Source organism: Sceloporus undulatus, chromosome 6, assembly GCF_019175285.1.
Source record: "Sceloporus undulatus isolate JIND9_A2432 ecotype Alabama chromosome 6, SceUnd_v1.1, whole genome shotgun sequence".
Classification (NCBI taxonomy): Eukaryota; Metazoa; Chordata; class Lepidosauria; order Squamata; family Phrynosomatidae; genus Sceloporus; species Sceloporus undulatus.
In genome coordinates, this window is record NC_056527.1 from 4,850,418 (window position 1) to 4,871,365 (window position 20,948).

At 42.0% G+C, this 20,948-nt stretch overlaps 1 protein-coding gene across 2 annotated transcripts; it reads right to left on the bottom strand.

Moving 5' to 3' along the window:
* Positions 1 to 8,831: 8,831 nt before the first annotated feature.
* C6H1orf35 (chromosome 6 C1orf35 homolog) lies at positions 8,832 to 18,958 on the bottom strand. Of its 2 annotated transcripts, XM_042477264.1 has the most exons (9): positions 18,855 to 18,958; positions 17,370 to 17,550; positions 17,109 to 17,259; positions 16,889 to 16,934; positions 15,213 to 15,295; positions 14,269 to 14,341; positions 13,268 to 13,347; positions 11,557 to 11,706; positions 8,833 to 11,067 (listed from the first exon to the last, which is right to left on the bottom strand). In XM_042477264.1, exons 2-9 carry the CDS (start codon positions 17,461 to 17,463, stop codon positions 10,731 to 10,733), a joined length of 1,014 nt encoding a protein of 337 aa, XP_042333198.1. In that variant the 5' UTR covers positions 17,464 to 17,550; positions 18,855 to 18,958; the 3' UTR covers positions 8,833 to 10,730. The 2 variants fall into 2 exon arrangements, with proteins under 2 accessions (XP_042333199.1, XP_042333198.1); XM_042477265.1 differs by lacking the exon at positions 18,855 to 18,958 and having other exon boundaries at positions 8,832 to 11,067; positions 17,370 to 17,514.
* Between the last annotated feature and the right edge of the window lie 1,990 nt (positions 18,959 to 20,948).

Consider the following 20,948-nt stretch of genomic DNA (forward strand, 5'->3'; position numbering starts at 1 on the left):
TCTTGTGCGCGTTGGTTTCTGCTTTTGAGTCCTTTCCTGGACTAGAGATCTCTTTGCAGTTGGTTAAACTGACTCTCAGAGTGGAGCTCACCCAACAGGAGTCTCAGCCGCCTGGGGAAAGGCTTGGCGGCATTGGAAACTGATTATAGCTTCAGGAAGTTAAAAAGTGGAAGTTTCCTTTCAAATCTTTTGGTAGTTCATGCCAGGAAGGGTGAGTCCGTCCCAGTGCCCATTGGTAAGAAGCTTAAGTGTTCCCAGTCACATGCAGGTTAATATGACCAGAGGGAACTATATTTTCCTGACTAGTACCACTTTGGTGAGACTAAAATAGCTTAGCAACTTGGAACAACCCAGTTTACAATATTCTGAATCCTACACCTTGTGACATACTTCTGGTAATAATCTAGAAGACAACTAGCAATTCAAGGTTCAAATGTCTCAAGACAATCTTAATATTTCAAGGCACTTTTCAAGGCTTTTGCACAACAGCACACAATTTACGTCTCCTGTTGACTTGTGGTGACCTAATGAATTTCATAGGGTTTTTCAAAGGAAGGAATCTTCAGAGGTGATTTTGCCAGGTCCTTCCTCTAAAATATAGCCTACAATTGCCTGGTAGTCCTTGGTGGTCTCCCATTCTAGTACTAGCCAGGGCTGACCCTGCTTAGCTTCAAAGATCAGATGGGCTCTGGTGCCTTTAGGGACCTAGCCAGGTATGTTTCGGAATAGCATTGCTGCGCCATGGTTTTCAAGGGCTGGTTGAAACGGAAGAAGGAATGTTTTTTGCTACAGTTATTATTAACCTTTATAAAGCGCTGTAAATTTACACAGCGCTGTACAAACAATCTTTTAATTAGGCGGTTCCCTGTCCTCAGGCTTACAATCTAAAAAGACATGACACAAAAGGAGAAGGGAGTGGTGGTGGGGAAGGGGATGAGGTCCAGCAGTTCTTCTCTACCTCCGAGGCCTACAAGAGACTTGGCTAGATACTCTTCAACATGGGAAAAAGGCCATGGCCTGAATTGGTTATGTGGAGGACAATGATGTATTGGCTGAACAAACAAACCACTGGAATATGGTCTAGTTTTAATAGAAATATATAAATGCCTAGGATCACATGTTTAGCATATCCCAAGTGCTTTTTGAGCTCGTGAGCCAAAATGCTGGCACACGCTTGTATCTCACAGAACACTTGGCTATAAGGATACGCTCAAATAACGCATTGATTTTTCCCCCCAAACAAATTGCATTTATAGAAATTTGGAAGCACAAGCCACAACTCAAAAGCAATTAGTAGTAAAGCTTTGAAAGGTTCATCATTACTCCGTCGCCTTTCAGGGGCTGAACACCTCTGTTAATTCGAACTCTGCACCATGGAAGTAAAACTACATTTGGAGCTCTTCTCTGTTGGAGATGTGGGAATGCTTTTCTGCAGCCCACTGCATAAACTCCCTTTTCTGTCAACACAGAAACCTTTGCAAAATGAGGTTAGTGATTCCCGCCCAGCCACTGTCCTTTGGATTAACTGGCAGGCTATTTACATGCTCTGAAAAAAACCCAAAACTAATCCATACTTCTCTTTTTTAAAGGTGGCATTACTGCTCACAATTAACTTGTCCACATCCAACATTATGCCATTAGGAGCAAGGTTGTTGATGACTAGGAGGTCTCTTTATTACTGGGACTGTCATAAATTGAAGTTAAATGGCAGTTAACAAGATTGCAGCATAAGTATCATCATCATCCACATCGTCACTTAATAATATTTATTTCTTACCCACTTCTCCCCATGGATCAGGGCAGGGAACAACAACAAATGCACACCTATTAAAAATACAAGTTAAACATTGGTTTAAAAAGGATGAATAAGATGTATACTAATCCACATTAAAATGCATCCATTTAAAATTCACATTTTAAAAATCATCTCAATAAGCCTGCCAGAAGAGACTGGTCTTTAATACTGTTTTAAATTAGTATTCAGCTATCAAATCTCTTCAAGGATATAGGGAGCGCAGACCTCATTATTATTATTATTATTATTATTATTATTATTATTATTATTATTTTAAATGCTGTCAGCATAGTCAGCTATCAAATCTCTTCCAGTAGGTCATTCCAAAGTCTAAGGGCGGCTGAAGATACAAGGAGCACAATCCTCATCTATTATTATTATTATTTTAAATGCTGTCAGATTCAAATGATTTATATAACAAAACCAATGGAAAACTGTCTCAGCCTTTCTATGTAGTCATCCCTCTATATCCATGGATTCTGTGTCCACGGATTCAAGCATCCTCAGCTTGAAAATAATACTTTTATTTGGTATTTTGCTGGAGCCCGAATTTATTAATAGATATTTCCTAATTGTCAACCTGCAGGTCATGCATTCCCACTACCTATCATTGCTATTTGGAAAAGCCTGGCAAAACTGCCAGCCAGAACTGCAACACTGAACACTATGAGGTTATTTGAAAGGTGAAATGGGGTTGGGAGAACTCTGCATTATCCCAGAAGGGAAAAAACCCCAAATATAAATGTTTTCCAAAGGACTTTGCAATAAGATTGAAACATGGCTATAGCTCCTTCCATGCAAGTCCCACCTGCACTCTTACCTGGCACAGCTCTGCAGCGCCACCTTCTGCTATAACCATGTCACAACAGGACTTTCCTGTTGGATGAACACTTCCTTCCATCTTCCTGGAGACTTGGGCTGCATCTGCACTGCAGAAATAATCCAGTTGGACACCACTTTAACTGCCTTGGCTTCATGCCATGGAAGTCTGAGCACTGTAGTTTTGTAAAATATTGAGCTTTTCCTGTCAGAGAGCCTCTGGTACCCACCCCCCATCAAACTATAATGCCCTCTCTACAGGTTGATATGCAACTTGCCTCTTAATACCAATTTCTGAGAGCCACTACTCTCTTATACTGCCTATGTCATACAATCGTAAAATACTAGAGTTGGAAGAGACCCCCAAGGATCATCCAGTCCAACCCCATTCAGCCATGCAGGAAGGCACAAATCCAAGCACTCCCGACAGATGGGCATTCACCTTCTATTTAAAGAAATCCAAAGACAGAGACTCCACCACTTTTTGAGGCAGCATATTCCACAGTCAAACAGCCCTTACTCTCAGGAAGTTCCTCCTAATGTTGAGGTGGATCTCTTTTCCTGGAGCTTGCATCCATTGCTCCATGTTCTAGTCTCTGGAGCAGCAGAAAACAAGCTTGCTCTATCCTCAATGTGACATCCCTTCAATATTTAAACAGGACTACCATATCACCTCTTAGCCTTCTCTTCTCCAAGCTAAGCATCCCCAACTCCCCGAGTCATTCCTCATAGGGCTTCATGGTTTCCAAACCCTTCACCATTTTAGTCGCAATATTTGGGACACACTCCAATTTGTCAGTATCCTTTTTGAATTGTGGTCCCCAGAAGTGGCCAGAGTATTCCAGGTAAAGCCTGAGCAACACAGAATAGAGTGGCACTATTACTTCTCTTGAGCTAGACACTATACTTCTATTGGTGCAGCCTAGAATCACATTGGCCTTTTTAGCTGCCGCATCGCACTGACAACTTCTGTTCAACTTGTGGTCTACTTGGACTCCTAGATCCCTTTCACATGTAGTTTTGTTAAGCCAGGTATCTCTCATCCTATATCTATTCATTTCATTTTTATGCCCTAAATGCAGTATCTTACATTTCTCCGTGTTGAATTTCATTTTGTTAGCTTTGGCCCAGCTTTCCAGTCTATTCAGGTCATTTTGAATCTTGATCCTGTCCTCTGGAGTATTAGCTATTTCTCCTAATTTGGTGTCATCTGCAAATTTGATAAGTATGCCCCCAATTCTTTCATCCAGGTAATTGATAAAGATGTTGAATAGCACTGGGCCCAGGACAGAGCCCTTTGGGACCCCACTGGTCACTTCTCTCCAGGATGAAGAAGAGCCATTGCTTGATTCAATAAGGCTATGTGTTTATTGTTAGAGGCATGAGGACAAGAGCTGGGAGAAAAAAAAACACTGACAGCCCTATATAGGGATGGACTTCTGGTTACTCAGCCGTGGAGATCATGGGTGAACCTGGACAAGTCCCACTCTCTCAGCTTCTGAGCGAGACAACACCAAAACTCTGCAGAACAGATCTGCCAAGAAAACCTTAGGATAGAGCTGGTGTGGCGTAGTGGTTTGAGCATTGGACTACGATTCTGGAGAACAGGATTTCAATCCCACTCGGCTATGGAAACCCATTGGGTGACCTCTGGCAAGTCACTCTCTCTCAGCCTCTGAGGAAGGCAATGGCAAACCTCCTCTAAACAAAACTTGCTAAGAAAAACCCTTTAGGGTCTCCATAAGTCGGAAACAACTTGATGCACTCAACAGGAGCAGCAGCAACGTAGTCAGTAATGCATCAAACTGAACTTCAAACACTGCAGCAGAGAGAATCCTGGGAATTAATTACTGCTTAAAAGTAACTTTCCCAGCTCTACTCAGGGTTGGCCAGACATCCTCCTTTTCCTGGACACATTCTACATATCAACCTTATGTAATTCCACAAAGTCCTCCATTTGAGGCAGCAGCATGGATTTACATTTCTAGGAGTGCTGCTTAGCCTTTTCTTTGGCTGTATCCTCCGTTTTTCTTCAATGCCCTCCAGTTTGCAGTGCCTTGTCCTCCGTTGTGGTGAGGACATTGGTCACCCTGGCTCTATTGGCTATTGATGAATTGATGGATTGTTATTTTGGAGAACTACAGTAATAGGAATGTTGGTTAATTCAGTATTAATGTTTTACTGATCATATTTTGTATTATTATATTACTTTTACTGATGCTATCCCGCCTTGATCCTTGGGAGAGGTGGGAATTATAAATAAACTTTAGTAGTAGTAGTAGCGGTAGTAGTAGTAGTAGTACCTCTCTGCAGAGAGCCAGTTTCCAAAGGGAGGCTCCCATTGACCTGTTGATCCCAAGAGCAGGAGGAAAGGCAAGCAGCGGGCAGACTGCTTTTTCCCAGCCATGATGTACGATGCCTTCCATTAATCCCTTCTGCTGCCTGAGGAATGACCTGTTGCCCCAGAGCCAGAGAAAAGGAAATGAAGATAATTAAAGGTTGTCAGAGCCTAGGAGAGACTCCAAATGAAGCCATCTGGATGAGCTTCAAAGAGGGATGGAGCTGGAAGAGCCCTGGTTGCCCAAGGCTAGGCCCAAAGAGGAGGGCAATCCCTCCCCGCTGTCTTCTTGCATGATTTAAAGAACTGAACCCCTGAATGTTGGGCTACAACTATGGAGTTCGAATCCCCTCGGAAAGCCCATTAGATGGCCTTGGGCAAATCACACTTTTTCAGCCTCAGAGAATGGCAATGGCAATGGCAACCCCCCTCTGAACAAGCCTTGGCAAGAAAACTCCACGATAGGTTCACCTTAGGGTTGCCTTAAGTCGGAAATGACTTGAAGGCACCCAACAACAACAACAACGTGCAAGGTGTGTGTGTCTCTATCTGTACGCACACTTTTCCTGTTATTTCACTCACAAAGGTCCAAAGGGTTGAATTAATGACTTAACCGTTCAATAGGCTTGAATAGTCTAAATACCATAGGTTTTTTCGTGGGTTTTTTTTTGGCTATGTGGCCATGTTCTTGAAGAGCTTATATCTGATGTTTCACCAACATCTGTGGCTGGCATTTCTCTGAAGATACCATCCACAGATGCTGGCGAAATGTCAGAAATAAACTCCTCTAAAACATGGCCACAGAGCCCAGGAAACCCACAAAAGACTATGGATGCCGGCCATAAAAGCCTTCAACTTCACAGTCTACATAACACCACTAGTCCTGACCAGAGTGGATCCATTAAATCTATGTGTCAACTCGCCATTCATCTCTCGATGGAATGGGTCTGCTCTTGTTGGCAGCAAAATCATTGTCAAATTGCATCATTTCTGCAGCGTAGATGCAGATGGAGAAGAGTTGGGTTGAAAGAGTTGGGTTACTAGTATGTGCTTTGTTTGGAACTATCCTAAGGCTAAATGTTTCATTTGTTGTATAATAAATCTTTACAGTGCTTATTTCTTACCTCTCTTGCCTGAATATTTTAAATTGAGTAAGTAGTGAGGACAGCTGGTCACACATCAGAGAAAGTAGACCAAGTCTACAAAAGTTGATGGCGCAACGTCTTTCACTAAGGTGCTACACGATCCCTTTGCATGATGGCTTTGTGCATGTCTATGTTCCTTCAAGTTGCCCATTGACTTATGGTGAAGACCTTGAATTACATATACCCCAAAGGCACCAGATCCCATCTGATCTTGGAGGATTAGCAGGGTCAGCTCTGGTTAGCACTTGGGTGGGAGACCACCAACAAACTCCAGGTGCTGAAGGCTCCATTTCAGCAGAAGGAACTGGCAAAACCACTTCTGATTATCCCTTGCCTAAGAAAACGCTTTGAAATTCATGGGGTCCCCATAAGTCAACAGACAATTTGAAGGAACATGTTGCTATTGTTGCTGTTGTTGAAACTACTCAAAGGCAACAACAACAACATGTTTCTTCAAGTTGTCTGTTGACATATGGTGAACCCATGAATTTTGTAGAGTTGTCTTAGGCAAGAAATCTCCAGAGATGGTTTTGCCAGTTCCTTCCTCTGAAATCTAGCCTACAGCACCTGGCATTTGTTGTCGGTCTCCCATCCAAGCACTAAGCAGGGGTGACCCTGCTTACCTTCCAAGAACAAATGGGCTCTTTGGGATATTTATTGGAGGCATATAAATTCCCTTTTTATTTTTTCCCTGCAAGATTGGTATCTCTTTTCACCTGGAGCAGTAGGCAATCTCTGCCATCGAGGTGGGATGCAGTATTGATGCAGAAACTGTTCCTAAAACCCACCAGATTGTTTTACAAGAGGATGCATGCTGGGCATAAAGGCATTTTATTGGCCTCTTTTGATAAAACCATATTTTCTTAGGATTTGTTCAGGGGGCACCAAAGGATGGGATGAGCTTCCTGCTGTAGGAAAGAAAGGAAATGGGGACAGAGGGGAGGGGTCCTTTGGAAAGGAAAAGAATAGCAGCTCCATAACCTCCTTGCATAATAAAAGTGTTGGGAAGGGAGGTTCCTCTCACCTATGTGTTAAGTAGAAGGCATGTGTGGGAAAGATGCTTTTATGAGCCCCTCCTAAGCCACAAGTTCTGGATGCCAGATACGCCAGGCAAGGAAAGAGCAGCTGGTCACTGGGAAATCATAGAAGACTTTATTTATAGGCCACCTTTTGTCTAGGCTGGGACCTAGAATATAGTAATACACACCCCCCTTCAAGGCTACCAAAATATAGTAATACTGCCCACCCCCCACAGATTACAAGGATGCTCAAATCTCATTATATGTAAAGGGGTATTACTACTACTACTACTACTATTATTACACTGGGCCCTTGGTATCCACTGGAGTTTGGTTCCAGGACCCCCATGGATACCAAAATCCAGGGATGCTCAAGTCTCATATGCAATGGGGTTATTATTAGTAGTAATATTATTACTATTACACTGGGCCCTTGGTATCCACTGGGGTTTGGTTCCAGGACACTCCGTGGAGACCAAAATCCAAGGATGCTCATCCCGTTTTATACAATGGGGTATTTATTATTATTTTACCACCACCACCACTACTACTACTACGGTGGTCCTTGGTATCCACATGGGTTTGGCTCCAAGATCCCCAAAAGATACCAAAATATGTGGATGCTCAAATCTCATTATATACAATGAGGTATTACTACTACTACTACTACTACTAAATTGTCCACTGGGGTTTGGTTCCAGAACTCATGGATACCAAAATTCATGGACACTCAAGTCCCATTATATACAATGGTGTAACAAAATCCCTTGTATAAAATGCCAAAATCAAGACTATATAATATACGTACACACACACACACACACAATATATATACAAACACTTGCACACTCCATTACAAGACTGCCAAAAGATGATGACTTAAGGATACAGATGCAGCTTCCCTTTCAAAGTGACAGGTGATGGCTTCATTCCACATGTATACACATGTCTGCGCACACCTCCTCCTCCTTCTCTGTTCATGGTATAAATCATGTCCTCTGTGGGGCTCAAAGGCCAGGAAGCGATTCCGACAGAGCCTTGTTAGGACAAAGACGTTGGCCAAGAAAGATGGGAGTCCTCATGGCCTTTTTGCCTGTGGTAGTGATGGCTTCACATGCCCAGCTTTCTTGCCCTTCTCTCTTTGCTTTTGAAGGAAACCTCATAACCACAGAATCCTAGAGCTGAAAGAGATCCCCAAGGGCCAAGACCATCAAAGCACTCCCCACAGATCACCATCCATTGTTTAAAAACCTCCAGGCAGTATCTTCCAATGTTCTTACCATCTCTTACTGTCAGGAAATTCTTCCCAATGTTTAGTTGGAATCTCATTCCCTGGCATTTGAATCCATTGCTCAATGTCCCAGTCTCTGGAGCAGCGGAAAACAAGTTTGCTCCATCCTCAGTATGATATTCTTTCAAATATTTAAACATGGCTCTCATGTCCTCTCTTAACCAGCTCCCTAAGTTGCTCCTTATAGGGATTCATGGTTTCCAGACCCTTCACCATTTTGGTTGCTCTTCTTTGGACACACTCCAGCTTCTCAACATCCTTCCCACCCACCCCTTGAGGTTATTTTGAAGGCAAACATTTGATAATTATTTTTTGGAAGGCATGTGGCCCTCAGCTCCCAAGAGTTGCCCGTCCTGCTATTGCCCAAAACTAATCAGAAGATGAGATGCACTTGGGACAGAGTTCAGAGACGCAGCCGTGTTAATCTGGAACACCAGCATGCAAAGGGATCTTGTAGCACCTTTGAGACTAACTGTGCAAAAGCAATTGTAGTGTAAGTTTTTGTAGACTTCATCTGTTCCTTAGATGCACAGAGGGAACAGCTGTGAATAAGTTAAATTGAGCTTCAAAGCAAAGATCGAAGCATGTTTTCGGGTTTTCACAGGCCTTTTTTAAAGCTCAGTTCTATTTTAATTGTACAAACACTTGCCAATAGAATAAAAACCTAAAAAACATTTTAAAAACAGAAATAATGCTAAGGGCAACACATGACAAAGGGCACTTGACAAGATTTGACAAACCCGTCACACAAGTACAAAGGAGGAGACTGAAGAGCGAGAAAAGCAAGCAATGAACTTTTGAGGCTGGCGATATAGGTGTTCACAGGAATAAGGGAAGGTTTTATTTATTTAAGGGATTTATATTCTGCCTTTTTCTCAAAATGGGATTTAAGATGCACTCAAAGTGGGACTGGATTGTGCCTCTGATGGGAATCCACTCCTTGATAAGATAAAGGAGACAAGAAGAGAGAGCTGTGTTTGCCTGTAATTTTGCAACAGAGAACAATCAGCCCTGGGAAAACTAATAGTTACCAAGGGTGCTTCTAAACTGTAGAAATAATGCAGTTTGATACCACTAACTGTCATGGCCCCATCCTACAGAGCCCTGGAATTGATAGTTTGGTGAGCCACCAGCTCTTTGGCAGAGAAGGCTAAAAGACCTTGTAAAACTACAAATCTTAGGGTTCCATAGGATAGAGGTACAGCGATCAAAGTGGGTTCAAACTGCATTATTTCTACAGTATAGATGCACCCTGACTCAGGCTTATGACAGTCAGAACCCACACTGTTAAATGCATTATCTTCTACATAGGCATAATGCCAACCTGTTGAGGCTTACACTTCATGCCTCTAAGTAAAACTCTCCACTGCAAGGATAGATTACCCTTTAAGACACCACAAGATTCCTTGTTGCTTTTGAACTGGACTACTGAATATTTATCAAGGGAGATACAAGCTTGATAACCATCTTCTTTGTAATCATGTACAGGTTGAGTCTCCCTTATCTGGAATTCTGAAATCCAAAGTATTCCAAAACTGTACACGAGTGGCTGAGATCATGGATCCTTTGCTTTCTGAAGGTTTGATGTACAGAAACTTTGTTTCAGCCAGAAAATTATTATCATATAAAACTACCTTCATACACAAAGTCTGTATGAAACATGAATGAATTTTGTGTTTAGACTTGGGTCACATCTCCACGACATCTAATGATGAATATCGTTATTCCAAAATCCCTCCACAAAAATACTGAAATCCCAAACACCTCTGGTCCCAATCATTTTGTGTGAGAGAAACTCAACCTGTATGAGCCCTAATGGTAAGACTCTATAGATCCTACTAACTATAGAGCCCACCCTATAGATCCCAACTTTGGAGCATTTTTTCAAAAAAGAAAGCGTGTGCGGTTTAGAACAGATCAACATTACATCATTTTTTAAATTAAAATATATGTGAAAGAACAGAGCTGATCCAGACGTTTAACACCAACCTAAGGCCTAAACCACACTGTATCTGTCTGAATAAGAGCTCCGTGTAACTCAAAAACCGGCTTCTAGCATTGCAAAACACTTGGTTCAACTTCTCCTAAGTGCTTACGCCAGCTGCAAAGAATCTGACCTGTGTTTTACATGGGCCTCTAGCTATACATGTTTATCAAGGTTGCTTTATGCATTCTTGCATCCTCCTGCTCCTAGTTGAAAGTACATTTTAAAAGCTCAACTTGGAAAGGAGCAGCAGATCTTTACAGAACCCAGTTCAGCACCTGGCATAGGGTCCATTTAGGGCAGAAGATCGGAGCATCTTCTTCCGTTTCAAACAAGGATTCAGTCATCCGAATCTGTGTCGTGCCTTCTTTTGGCTCTGGGTGATGGGCTCCTCCTCCTTTTCTGACCTTCTTTGCCTCTTGGAGATGGGGACCATCTGGGGCTGCCGCTCTGACCTTTCCTCTTTCCAAGCTTGGGAGAATGTGACCTTGCTGGGCGATGGCCATGGTGGGGGGACACTTTCTCCATGCTGCCAGAAGAAACTGGGTTGTGGTGCCACCTACTGCTCCCTTTCTGATCTTCTCCAGCAGATGATGGATGTCTACCATGGAGGTTGGCTCCATCCCTTTGGGAGGAGGATGGATGGCGCTCTGGAGACAGAGGAGGTTGCTTTTTTCTGCAAACACAGAGAATGAGACGAGATCATACAAATGTCTAACGATCCCCAAGGAAGGACAGAGAGAGTCAAGGATGTAGCAGGAAACCAAAGTCTTTAAGTTGGTTTCAACATAATGAAAGTTTATAGAATCATAGAGTTGGAAGAGACTAATACCCTGCAATGCAGGAAGTCATAATCAAAGCACTCCAGATGGATCCAGTCTCTGCTTGAAAGCCTCCAAGGAAGAAGACTCACCACACTCCAAGCCAAGATGAAGATCTTCTAGTTTAGTGGTTCCCAAACTTTGCTTTTCCAGATGCTTTGGACATCAGCTCCCATAATTCTCAACTGTTGGCCAAGATGCCTGGGGCTTCTGGGAGTTGCAGTCTAAAGCATCTGGAGGACCAAAGTTTGGGAACCACTAAATAAACAGACAGATCAAAGGATTTAGCTTCCAGTCACCAGGAAACACAATTTACGTAGCCATAGCCAAAGCCCCAGCTGTACCTTTCCCTGTCATCTGGAGAAGAGCAGGAGGAAGAAGATGAAGTAGTTTTCTTCTTCTGGTGTTTCTCCTTCTCCTTCTTCTTCTCTTTCTTGTGCTTTTTCTTCTTTCTCTTCTTCTCCTTCTTTTTGGATTTCTTGCTGACCTCTGGGCTGCATGGTTAAAGAGCAACGGACAAGAATTCTCTTGGTGACTTAATTGTTGCATGACTGGCATTATTCAAGAGTAAATACTTTTTACGATATTGCATAAAAAGGTAACCTGGACCTCAATACTCAAAAGGATTTTTAGAATTTATATTATTTTTGAATATTTTCCAGCTGTGGATAGTTGAATCTGTGGATAATCCATGGATACGGAGGGCCATACATCAGAAATGACTTGAAGGCACATAACAACATGTGTTGAATTTTAATTTGTTGTTGTTCTCCACCTTGATCCATAGGGAGTGGTAGGTAAGAAATGTTGTTGTTGTTGTTATTATTAATTTCTTTAAGAAATAATCAGTCTGACTCCAAGGCAGAATAATTCATACCAAGACAATTCCCTAAATGTCATCAATCAACTTTTCTTCTAAATAGGCACAAAAGGTGATACATGCAGCATCCACAAAAAACAGCAGACCAAGCAGTAAAACTCTGCCTTGACTGTGGTTTTTCAAACTGAGAAAAAAGAATAAATACATCTGTATTTATAGGGGGCAATGTCAGGGTAATGGGACCAAGCTCAGCCTTCCTCCTCACATCCTTGTTTTTACTCTCTTAGACAAGGATCTTAAATCATGTACTTCCCCAACTTGAAGGCCCAAAATAGTATAATCCAGATTTATGGTGCTGTCTGTTGCATGTGTAGACTAGTTCTCTGTAACCTTCCTCAGGTTGACAGATCTCTCCTGATGAAATCCTCTTTTAAAAAAAATATAGGCTGGAAGTCTTTATTTGTGTCACTTTGTTCTATTTCCTACACTTTAAACCCGCTGTACTTCCACCAGCTGTACTGAATATATATATATATATATATATTTCCCAGGAAGATAGGAAAAATTTCATCTGTCCTTGCTTGCTGATTTGGATATACAAATCACACTGAAGGTAGCTACGTTTTCTGCCTCTGTCATTACTATCCACAGAAAATACTATGAGAGTAAACATAATATAGGAATTTTGGATACTCTTGGTTTTTTTTTTTTTTAAGTTTAGGCACAAGTTACGAAATTTTGTTAAGCTTAGCTTTCAGAGGCCAGTGTGGTGCAGTGGTTTGAGCGCTGGACTATGACTCCTGCGACCGGAGCGCGCCCTTTCAGTGTTTGACATCAGAAGCTACTGTTTTTGGTCTAAGATGCACTGCAGAAATAGTGCAGTTTCACACCACTTTAACTGTCATGGCTCTATCCAGGGATTTGTAGTTTGTTGTAGCCCCAGAGCTCAGAGTAAACTGAATATTTCACAAAACACAAATCCCAGAACTTGATAGTATTGAGCCCTGGCAGCTAAAGAGGTGTCAAACTGTATTATTTCTGCAGTGTAGATGCAACCTCTCAAAGCCAGACGTGTCCTTTGTTCTGTTTTTCAATTTGGGGGTGAAGGGCAACTTGGGCAGCCCCCCCCCCCAATAAGGTCCCATGGGCAGAGAATTGACCCATGGACTCATTGCTGAGGCCCACCTCTGCTCCAGACCCAAGTGTAAGGAAAACAAAGCTTGAAGGTATCTTACTCTTGTTCTTTGGCTTCCTCCTCCTTCTCCGGTTTCCTTTTAGTAGCTGAAACCTCCGGACTGCTGGTCACCCGATGATGCTAAGGTTTGAGAGGAAAGGGGAACAAAAATGAAGGAAACCTGCCCAATCTTAGGTGAAGGTTTAGGAAAATATCATAAGGAAAATACAAGGAGCAGCTAAAGGGCTTTGATACTTGGAGGAGTGCTTATGTATCAGTGCTGTTGAGTCAAGAGTTTTCAAGACTCAAAAACAATTTTGGAAAGAGTTAGGAATTAGTAGAAAGGTACTGACTCCAGTTTCAAAATAAAAATAGTGGCCCTTTAGTATCTGCAGCAGGACCCGCCATAGATAACAAAATCCATGGATGCTCAAGTCCCATTAAATACAATAGGGTAATATAACGGTGCCCCTTACATAAAAATGGAAAAATAAAGGTTTGCTTTTTGGTGTGTGTGTGTTTTCATTCCCAATGGAACTGCTTTAAACTGTGTTTTAATTGTTTAAATAATTTTTCTTTAACAATAATTTTGTTAAATTTTTATGCATGCAGGGTTTTTTTCTCCATAACTCTCCAAATTACAGTAAGCCACTTTGAGTCAGTTCAGAGAAAAAGAGGCTATATTCACTGTCATCATCATCAACAACAAATTCAGAATGGGAAAATGTTTGGTCACATTAAAATACAAGTCGGGAGGGGAGCATTCTGAGCATCTGGGATCCCTCCAGTTCGACTCTATGGTCAGCTTCCGGTAGAGGTTGGATATAGGGTCACACGGGAGGAGCTCCAGATCCCTACAGAGGCATCCTCTCTAGGCATTTTCTAGATCCTCCAACATGATCCTATGATATTCTATGGCGGTTCGCTATTGTCTGGGGTTTCACTTAAAAATATTAAGTCTGGGAACGTATCCCCTGCAGGTACAGGGGGTGACATTTATTTATAATGTGGCTCCCTTCCATGAACTGAGATGCAGGCTGTGAGGAAATGCCAACCACTTACTGTAAAAACCGAAAGGCCCAGTTTGGCAGCTTCTTTGTCTTCTTTGGAAAACATCATCCTGCCCCCGGCGCTCCTGGAAAGACATCAGATTGGAATTAAAAGACATCAGCGAAGAGGTCATGGATCACCTCAGAAGGCGGGGAATCTAAGTGGGACAATCCTGTGAGCAGATTTTAAAAATACCGCTGGCCCTCCATAGCTATGGATATTTTATCCATGGATTCAACCATCTGTGGATTGAAATTATTCCAAAACATATAAATTCCAAAAAGCCAACCTTGATTTTTGAGATTCTATATAAGGAACACCATTTTACTATGCCATTGTATTTAATGGAACTTCAGCATCCATGGAGTTTGATATCCATGGGAGGCCCTGGAACCGACCCCAGTGGTTACCAAGGGACCACTGTGCGGTCGCCCCTCTGTTTTTGCCCAAAAGACCCTTTGATAGACCTGCCTTAAGGCGGCTGTAAGTTGGAAACAACTTGAAGGCACACAACAACAACAAAGGGTGCCTGTGTTGTGTGTCAAAATTAGGAATCCTTCCAGGTCTCTCCTCAGTTTTGTTCAGTGCTGATTACTGCTCTGTTGTTAAGAGTACATGAAATACAGAGTATATGCAAAATTCAAAAAGAAATAATGGAATCCAAAGCACTTCCAGTCCCATGCATTTAGAATAAGCAAGACTCAACAGGAGAACACACTCCACCTAAACCTTAGGAAGAACTTTCTGACAGTAAGAGCTGTTTATCAGTGGAAGACGCTGCCTTGGGGTGTGGTGGAGTCTCCTTTTTTGGAGGTTTTTAAACAGTGGCTGAATGGCCATCTCTCAGGAGTGCATGTTTTCCTGCATGGCAGAATGGGGTTGGACTGGGTAAACCTTGGGATCTCTTCCAACTCTAGGATTCTTTGAACTTGTACTTGGAGAAGAGGTCCACCTACCTTGAACTCCCCAGGCCCAAGACACGATCCACCCCTTTCTCGTCACGTTCCGCAGCGTCACGCTTACAGACTTCAGCAAGATCCTAGGAGAAAATGGCAGAATCAGCCATGAAGCATCTGAGAATGAAGCAGGCACAGAAACTTGGGTCTACACATTGAGTATTCCTTCTCTGGAACGACAAAATCCCATCGAGATCCAAAATTGTCCATTTGGGTGGCTCAGATAATTACACCTTTGCTGTCTGATGTTTCAGTGTACAGAAACTTTGTTTCATGCACAAAATTATTTAAAATATTTTATAAAATTACATGCAGACTGTGTGTGTGTGTGTATTTTGTGCATGTTCAAGACATTTACAACTTAAGGCAAGCCTAAGGTGAACTTATAATGGGTTTTCTTGGCAAGATTTGTTCAGAGGAGGTTTACCATTGCCTTCCCTTGAGGCTGAGAGTGTGTGACTTAGAAATACAGTGATCCCTTGGTATTTGCTGGAGCTTGTTTCCAGGACCCCCCATGGATGCCAAAATCCATGGATACTGAAGTCCTGTTAAATACAGTGGTATACTAAAATGGTTTCCCTTATATAAAATGCCAAAATCAAGCTTTGCATTTTGGAATTTATATTTTTTTAAAATGTATTTTCAAACCTTGGATGATTGAGTCCATGAATAAAGAATCTATGGGTAGAGAGGGCCGACTGTACAGCCTTTAGCACCAAGTTGGCAGTGTCCAAACCAAGTATAGGGAACCCTCCATATCCATGGATTCTGCATCCATGATTTACATTGTATCAACAGTTTGAAAATATTCCAATTTAAAACAAAATCCAAAAGAGCAAACCTTGATCTTGCCATTTTATATAAGGAACACAATTTCTCTGTGCCACTGTATATAATGGGACTTGAGTAGCCACAGATTTTGGTATCTATGGAGCTCCTGGAAACAAACCCCAGCAAATACCAAGGGCCCACTATGCTAACCAGGGCTGATCCAGTTTAGCTTCCAAGATCATACATGATCTGGTGCCTTTAGGATATGTAGGGGTTTTCTTGGCAAGATTGTTCAGGGTTTGACTTTGCCTTCCTCTGAGGCTGAGAGCGTGTGACTTGCCCAAAGTGACCCAGTAAGTTTTCATAACTGAGCAGGTATTCAGACCCTGGTCTCCAAAATGTTGAACTAATGCTCAAACCATTACACCACACTGGCTCTCTGGAATATGGCCTTCCATTATCATATATCATGAAAGCTCTCTTTTTCAATACTTGCTCAAAGCTGGAAACTTCGTGGTTGACCCTGGGCAAGTTACACTCTCTCAACCTCAGAAGAAGGCAATGGCAAACCCTCCTCTGAACAAATCTTTCCAGCAAAATCCAGGAGAGGATCGCCATCAATCTAAGTTGCCCTGAAGGCTTGTTGTTGCCATGCGCCTTCAAGTCATTTCCAATTTATGGTGACCCTAACATGGGGTTTTCTTGGCAAATTTCTTCAGAGGGGGTTTGCCACTGCCATCCTCAGAGACTGAGAAAGTGTGACTGAACCAAGGTCACACAGTGGGTTTCCATAGCCAAGCTTGGATTCGAACCCTGGTATCCCAGGACCTAGTCCTACAGTCAAAACCATTACACCACACCAGCCCCACCAAACAACAAATATCTGAACAAGTAAACCTACATACCTCTTTACTCAGTCCTGTTGGCTGCTTCTTCACAGTCTTATAACCCCTGTAGAAAAGCAACACAAAACAAATGTGGTGAAGTATGACAAAGATGGGTGACAAAGAGATAGCCTTGCAAAGAAGGTTCTGTTGGATCGGACCCCAAACAAAAGATCTGTCCATCTCCATCATCTGCAATGGAGTACAAGACCCAGCAAATACATTGCATCTCAATACTTACAAAGCTGCCATCATGGCTTCCTCCTCAGCCTGTCGGACGGCGGCCAACTCCTGCTCCCTGGAGAGGGGAGCATCGTCTTTCTTCCCCTTGGCATACCAGGTCAGGTCCTTGCCCTTCTGCCACCGACCCACTGGAGCCATCAAGGAATTCCCTACACAATACAGGAAGAAAGGCATTGCAACGGAGCAGAAACAGAGAGAGCATGTGCGGCGCAAACGTGAACCTTGTGCAATGGAAAGATAATAGGAAATGTCTCCCTACCCAGGTAATTTTCCCTTTGTTTGTCTGTCTTCACATCTTCCCAGTTGAACTGGTCCTGCCCTCCTCTTACGCCGCCCCTGGAAGAGCCAAACATGATGGAGAAGCAAGCAGATGAAATGTCCGCTTTATTGAGTAAGCGATCCAACCATCAATGGAAGATGAGGGTCCAATCCTTGAACATCTGGTATAGACAACAGGGAAAAAAAATACAGGGTTACATAATAGTAACATTAATAATAGTTTATTTATATAGCACTGTAAGTTTTACACAGTGCTTTACAAGGTAATCTAGCATCAGAAAACCAACAAAATATGGCCGTGGATAAGCTTCCATCTATCTTAAAAGGAAAAAAGTTGGGAGAAGCATATATATATATATATATATATATATATATATATATATATATAGTTATTATTGGGATCCCTTGATAAATTTTGTAAGGAGAGAATGGGGGGGGAGGTTAATATTAGTCTGTAATGACTGACAAAAACTAATACACGTGGATTGAATCTATTTCAATATGGGTATCAATATGTTGCTTCAATTTGTTGTCTGCCACATTTTATTGTTTGAATGTTAACATGTATTGATATGTATTACATTTAATTATTTCCGCAGAATGTACGCAAAAGGCAGGCTTATTTTATCTATCTTAATTGATTGTATGTACAGCATTGTGTAAATGTACAGCGCTATATAAATAAAGCTTAATAATAATAATAATAATAATAATAATAATAATGGCTATTGAAAAGGGAAAGAGATGAGAAAGTGTTGATGTAACGCCGCCTTGGGTCCCTATATTGGGAGTAAAGGCAGGATATAAGAAAATATTATTATTATTATTATTATTATTATTATTATTTATAGCCTGCTCTTCAGCCAAAAGGCTATCATTACAGCAATAGATTAAAAGTATCAAATATTAAGCCAAAGCAGTGCTCTGGAAGTTTATTTCTTGTTTATTATTACATGCTTTTTATTGTATACTTTTTGTAGGCAATATGTCAATGATGTTTAAAGTCTAATAATAAAAATTGCAATATAAAAACATTATTTTTCTTCCTGTTTTCCATCGCAAAGCTGCTTTTGCACTTTCGCTTTTGCCTTTCTTCATCAGACCTTTCCAGGTCTCTACCATTTCCTTGTAAAGTCATGAAGTTGGGGGGAAAGCAGAGGAAGCCCCCCAAGCAGAGAAAGGAATTATTCATTATTATCATTATTATTATCATTATTAGTTCTTTGCTCTCTTCAAGGCGGTGTGCAACATGTTAAAATACAAAACACAATTTAAAAGGAAAAATAAATAAATAAAAACACATAAAAACCAGGAGTTAAAATGCAATATTATAAAACAATTAAATGACACTCCTGCAATATTTGGGAGCCCCAAATGCAACCCTAGAAGCTTCCCCTGGGCTTAATCCTAAGTAAGGCTGGTCAGGGGCTCTTGCATTTTTAGTATCCAAAAGGGCTGGACTTACTAAGCAGGAAAAAGTCCATGCAGCACAGGACCTGCAAAGCCTCCTCCTCTTCTTCCTCTTGCAAAGAGAGGCACATGCTGCAAACAGCTGGAATGCCAGGGTCCACTTCCTGGGAGGAACCATTGAAAGCAAAGAAAAGGGGGTGGCCCAAAAAGAGAAGGCAGGCTGTACCATGTGCTTAAGAGGGGGAGCCTCTTTTCTTTTCCTTCCTTCCTTTCTTTTCCTGGGAGATTCCTCTGCTTTTTTCCTCCCAACTTCATGACTTCCCAGAAAACAGCAGAGACCTGGAAAGGCCTCCTGGAGAAAGCAAAGGAGAAAGTGCAAAAACAGCTTTGCAATGGAAGATGCATTAAGTGATACCCAATCTTTGCTCCTCCAGATGTGCTTTTTGCACTTCAGCTCCCAGAATCCCTGACTCTTGGCCAAACTGGCTGGGGCTTCTGGGAGTTGAAGTCTAAAACACCCAGAGGACCAAGTCTGGGAATCACTCAATATCCCTAACTTTAAAAATTGCAAAGTAGAGAGCATCCTCCAAAATCCACAAAACAGCATAGAAAACTTGCATCATATATTTGGTGTGTTTTGGGTGGTTGGTTAAAGGTATCACTGTTTTGTGTATTTGGGATGTTCTTGGTCCAAGTCACAGTGGTTCCCAAACGTTGGTCCTCCAGATGTTTTGCATTTCAGGATTCCTGATTTCTTGGGGTTGTGGTCCAAAACATCTGGAAGACCAAAGTCTGGAAACCACTGCCTGCCCTAAAGGCTGGATGGATGGGAGAGCAGAGGGGGGCCAGGGCTTTCAGGACAGATGACCGTCATACCTTTCACCTGGAGATGTTTAACTTAAAGTACAATACTTGCATTGACCCCTGGATAGCTCCACTCGGGTTTTGGCAGTCAACATTTTGACTAAAGCAAATTGGGCCCTTGCTCCAGATTCCACCTCCTCATGCCTGACCTGTTGAATGTCACCATGCTGTTAATATTGGACAGTACAAACACTGATGTTGTGTATTTGGACCTCCTCTAAATTTAGCATGGCATGATGCCTTGCAAGAAAAAAAGCCATCACCCACTTCAGCTACAGGATCCCCAATAACAGAGCAATAAAATGATAATGTATGACGTTCCATGGGCATGTCCACACATCCCATGCCAACTGCACATACACATTATTCTTTGTTCTATAAACCAATTCTTTTTGTTACCATCCCTCACTGAATTATAAAAATGAAATAGATACACACAAACTACGTACCACAGATTTATATCTAAGTTTGTAATATAATTTTGTAAGAATACTAGGAGTTTTGTTACTATCATTTTATTGCTGTGATACTCTTCTCCTTTGGAAGTCTTTAAACAGAGGTTCATAGGCATCGTATAGAACTGCTTTAGTCGTAGTATTTCTGCATGGCAGAAGGGGCTTGGAGTAGATGCCCCTTAGGAATCCCTCCCAATTCAAGTGGAATAGGTTGCCTCAAAGGGTGGTGGATTCTCCATCTTTGGAAGCCTTTAAACAAAGATTGGGTGTTCTTTCAGGATCCTTTGTTCTTTCAGAATCGCCGTAGTTGCACATTCCTGTGTGCCTGGCGTGGGTTGAACTAGATGGCCCTTGGGTGGCCCTCGCAACCCCAAGATCCTCTAAAGCAATGATTCCCAAACTCTGTCCTTCCAGATACTTTGGACTTCAGCTCCCAAAATCCCAGACCACTGACTAAGGTGGCTGTGGCTTCTGGGATCTGAAGTCCCAAACCACCCAGAAGACCAGTGTTTCAAAATCACTTCTACTGAGGCAATGATTCCCAAACTTTGGTCCTCTTGATGTTTTGGACTACAACTCCCAGAAACCCCAGCCAGCTTGGCCAACAGTCAGGCGCTCTGGCAGCTGAAGTCCAAACCATTTAGAAGAGCAAAGTTTGGGAATCACTGAGTCTAAGGGACGATTATTTCTAAGGGAATAATCTGAAGGATGACAGCAAGTGCATAGGGCCTGGAAGGATCAAGGAGGCCTTCTCTTAAAAAATAATGTTTTGAGGAAGCAACATCTGGAGACTAAAGGAATCCATTTATCTGGGAATTTGTCTCATGTAA

Excerpts from the sequence above, each read along its gene's own strand:
- C6H1orf35 (XM_042477265.1), bottom strand. The coding sequence starts at position 17,463 with ATGTTTGGCTCTTCCAGGGGCGGCGTAAGAGGAGGGCAGGACCAGTTC. Across the intron at positions 17,260-17,369 it reads ACAAAGGGAAAATTACCTGG|GGAATTCCTTGATGGCTCCA; the intron begins GTAGGGAGACAT and ends TGTATTGTGTAG. Across the intron at positions 13,348-14,268 it reads TGGGCCTTTCGGTTTTTACA|CATCATCGGGTGACCAGCAG; the intron begins GTAAGTGGTTGG and ends CTCAAACCTTAG.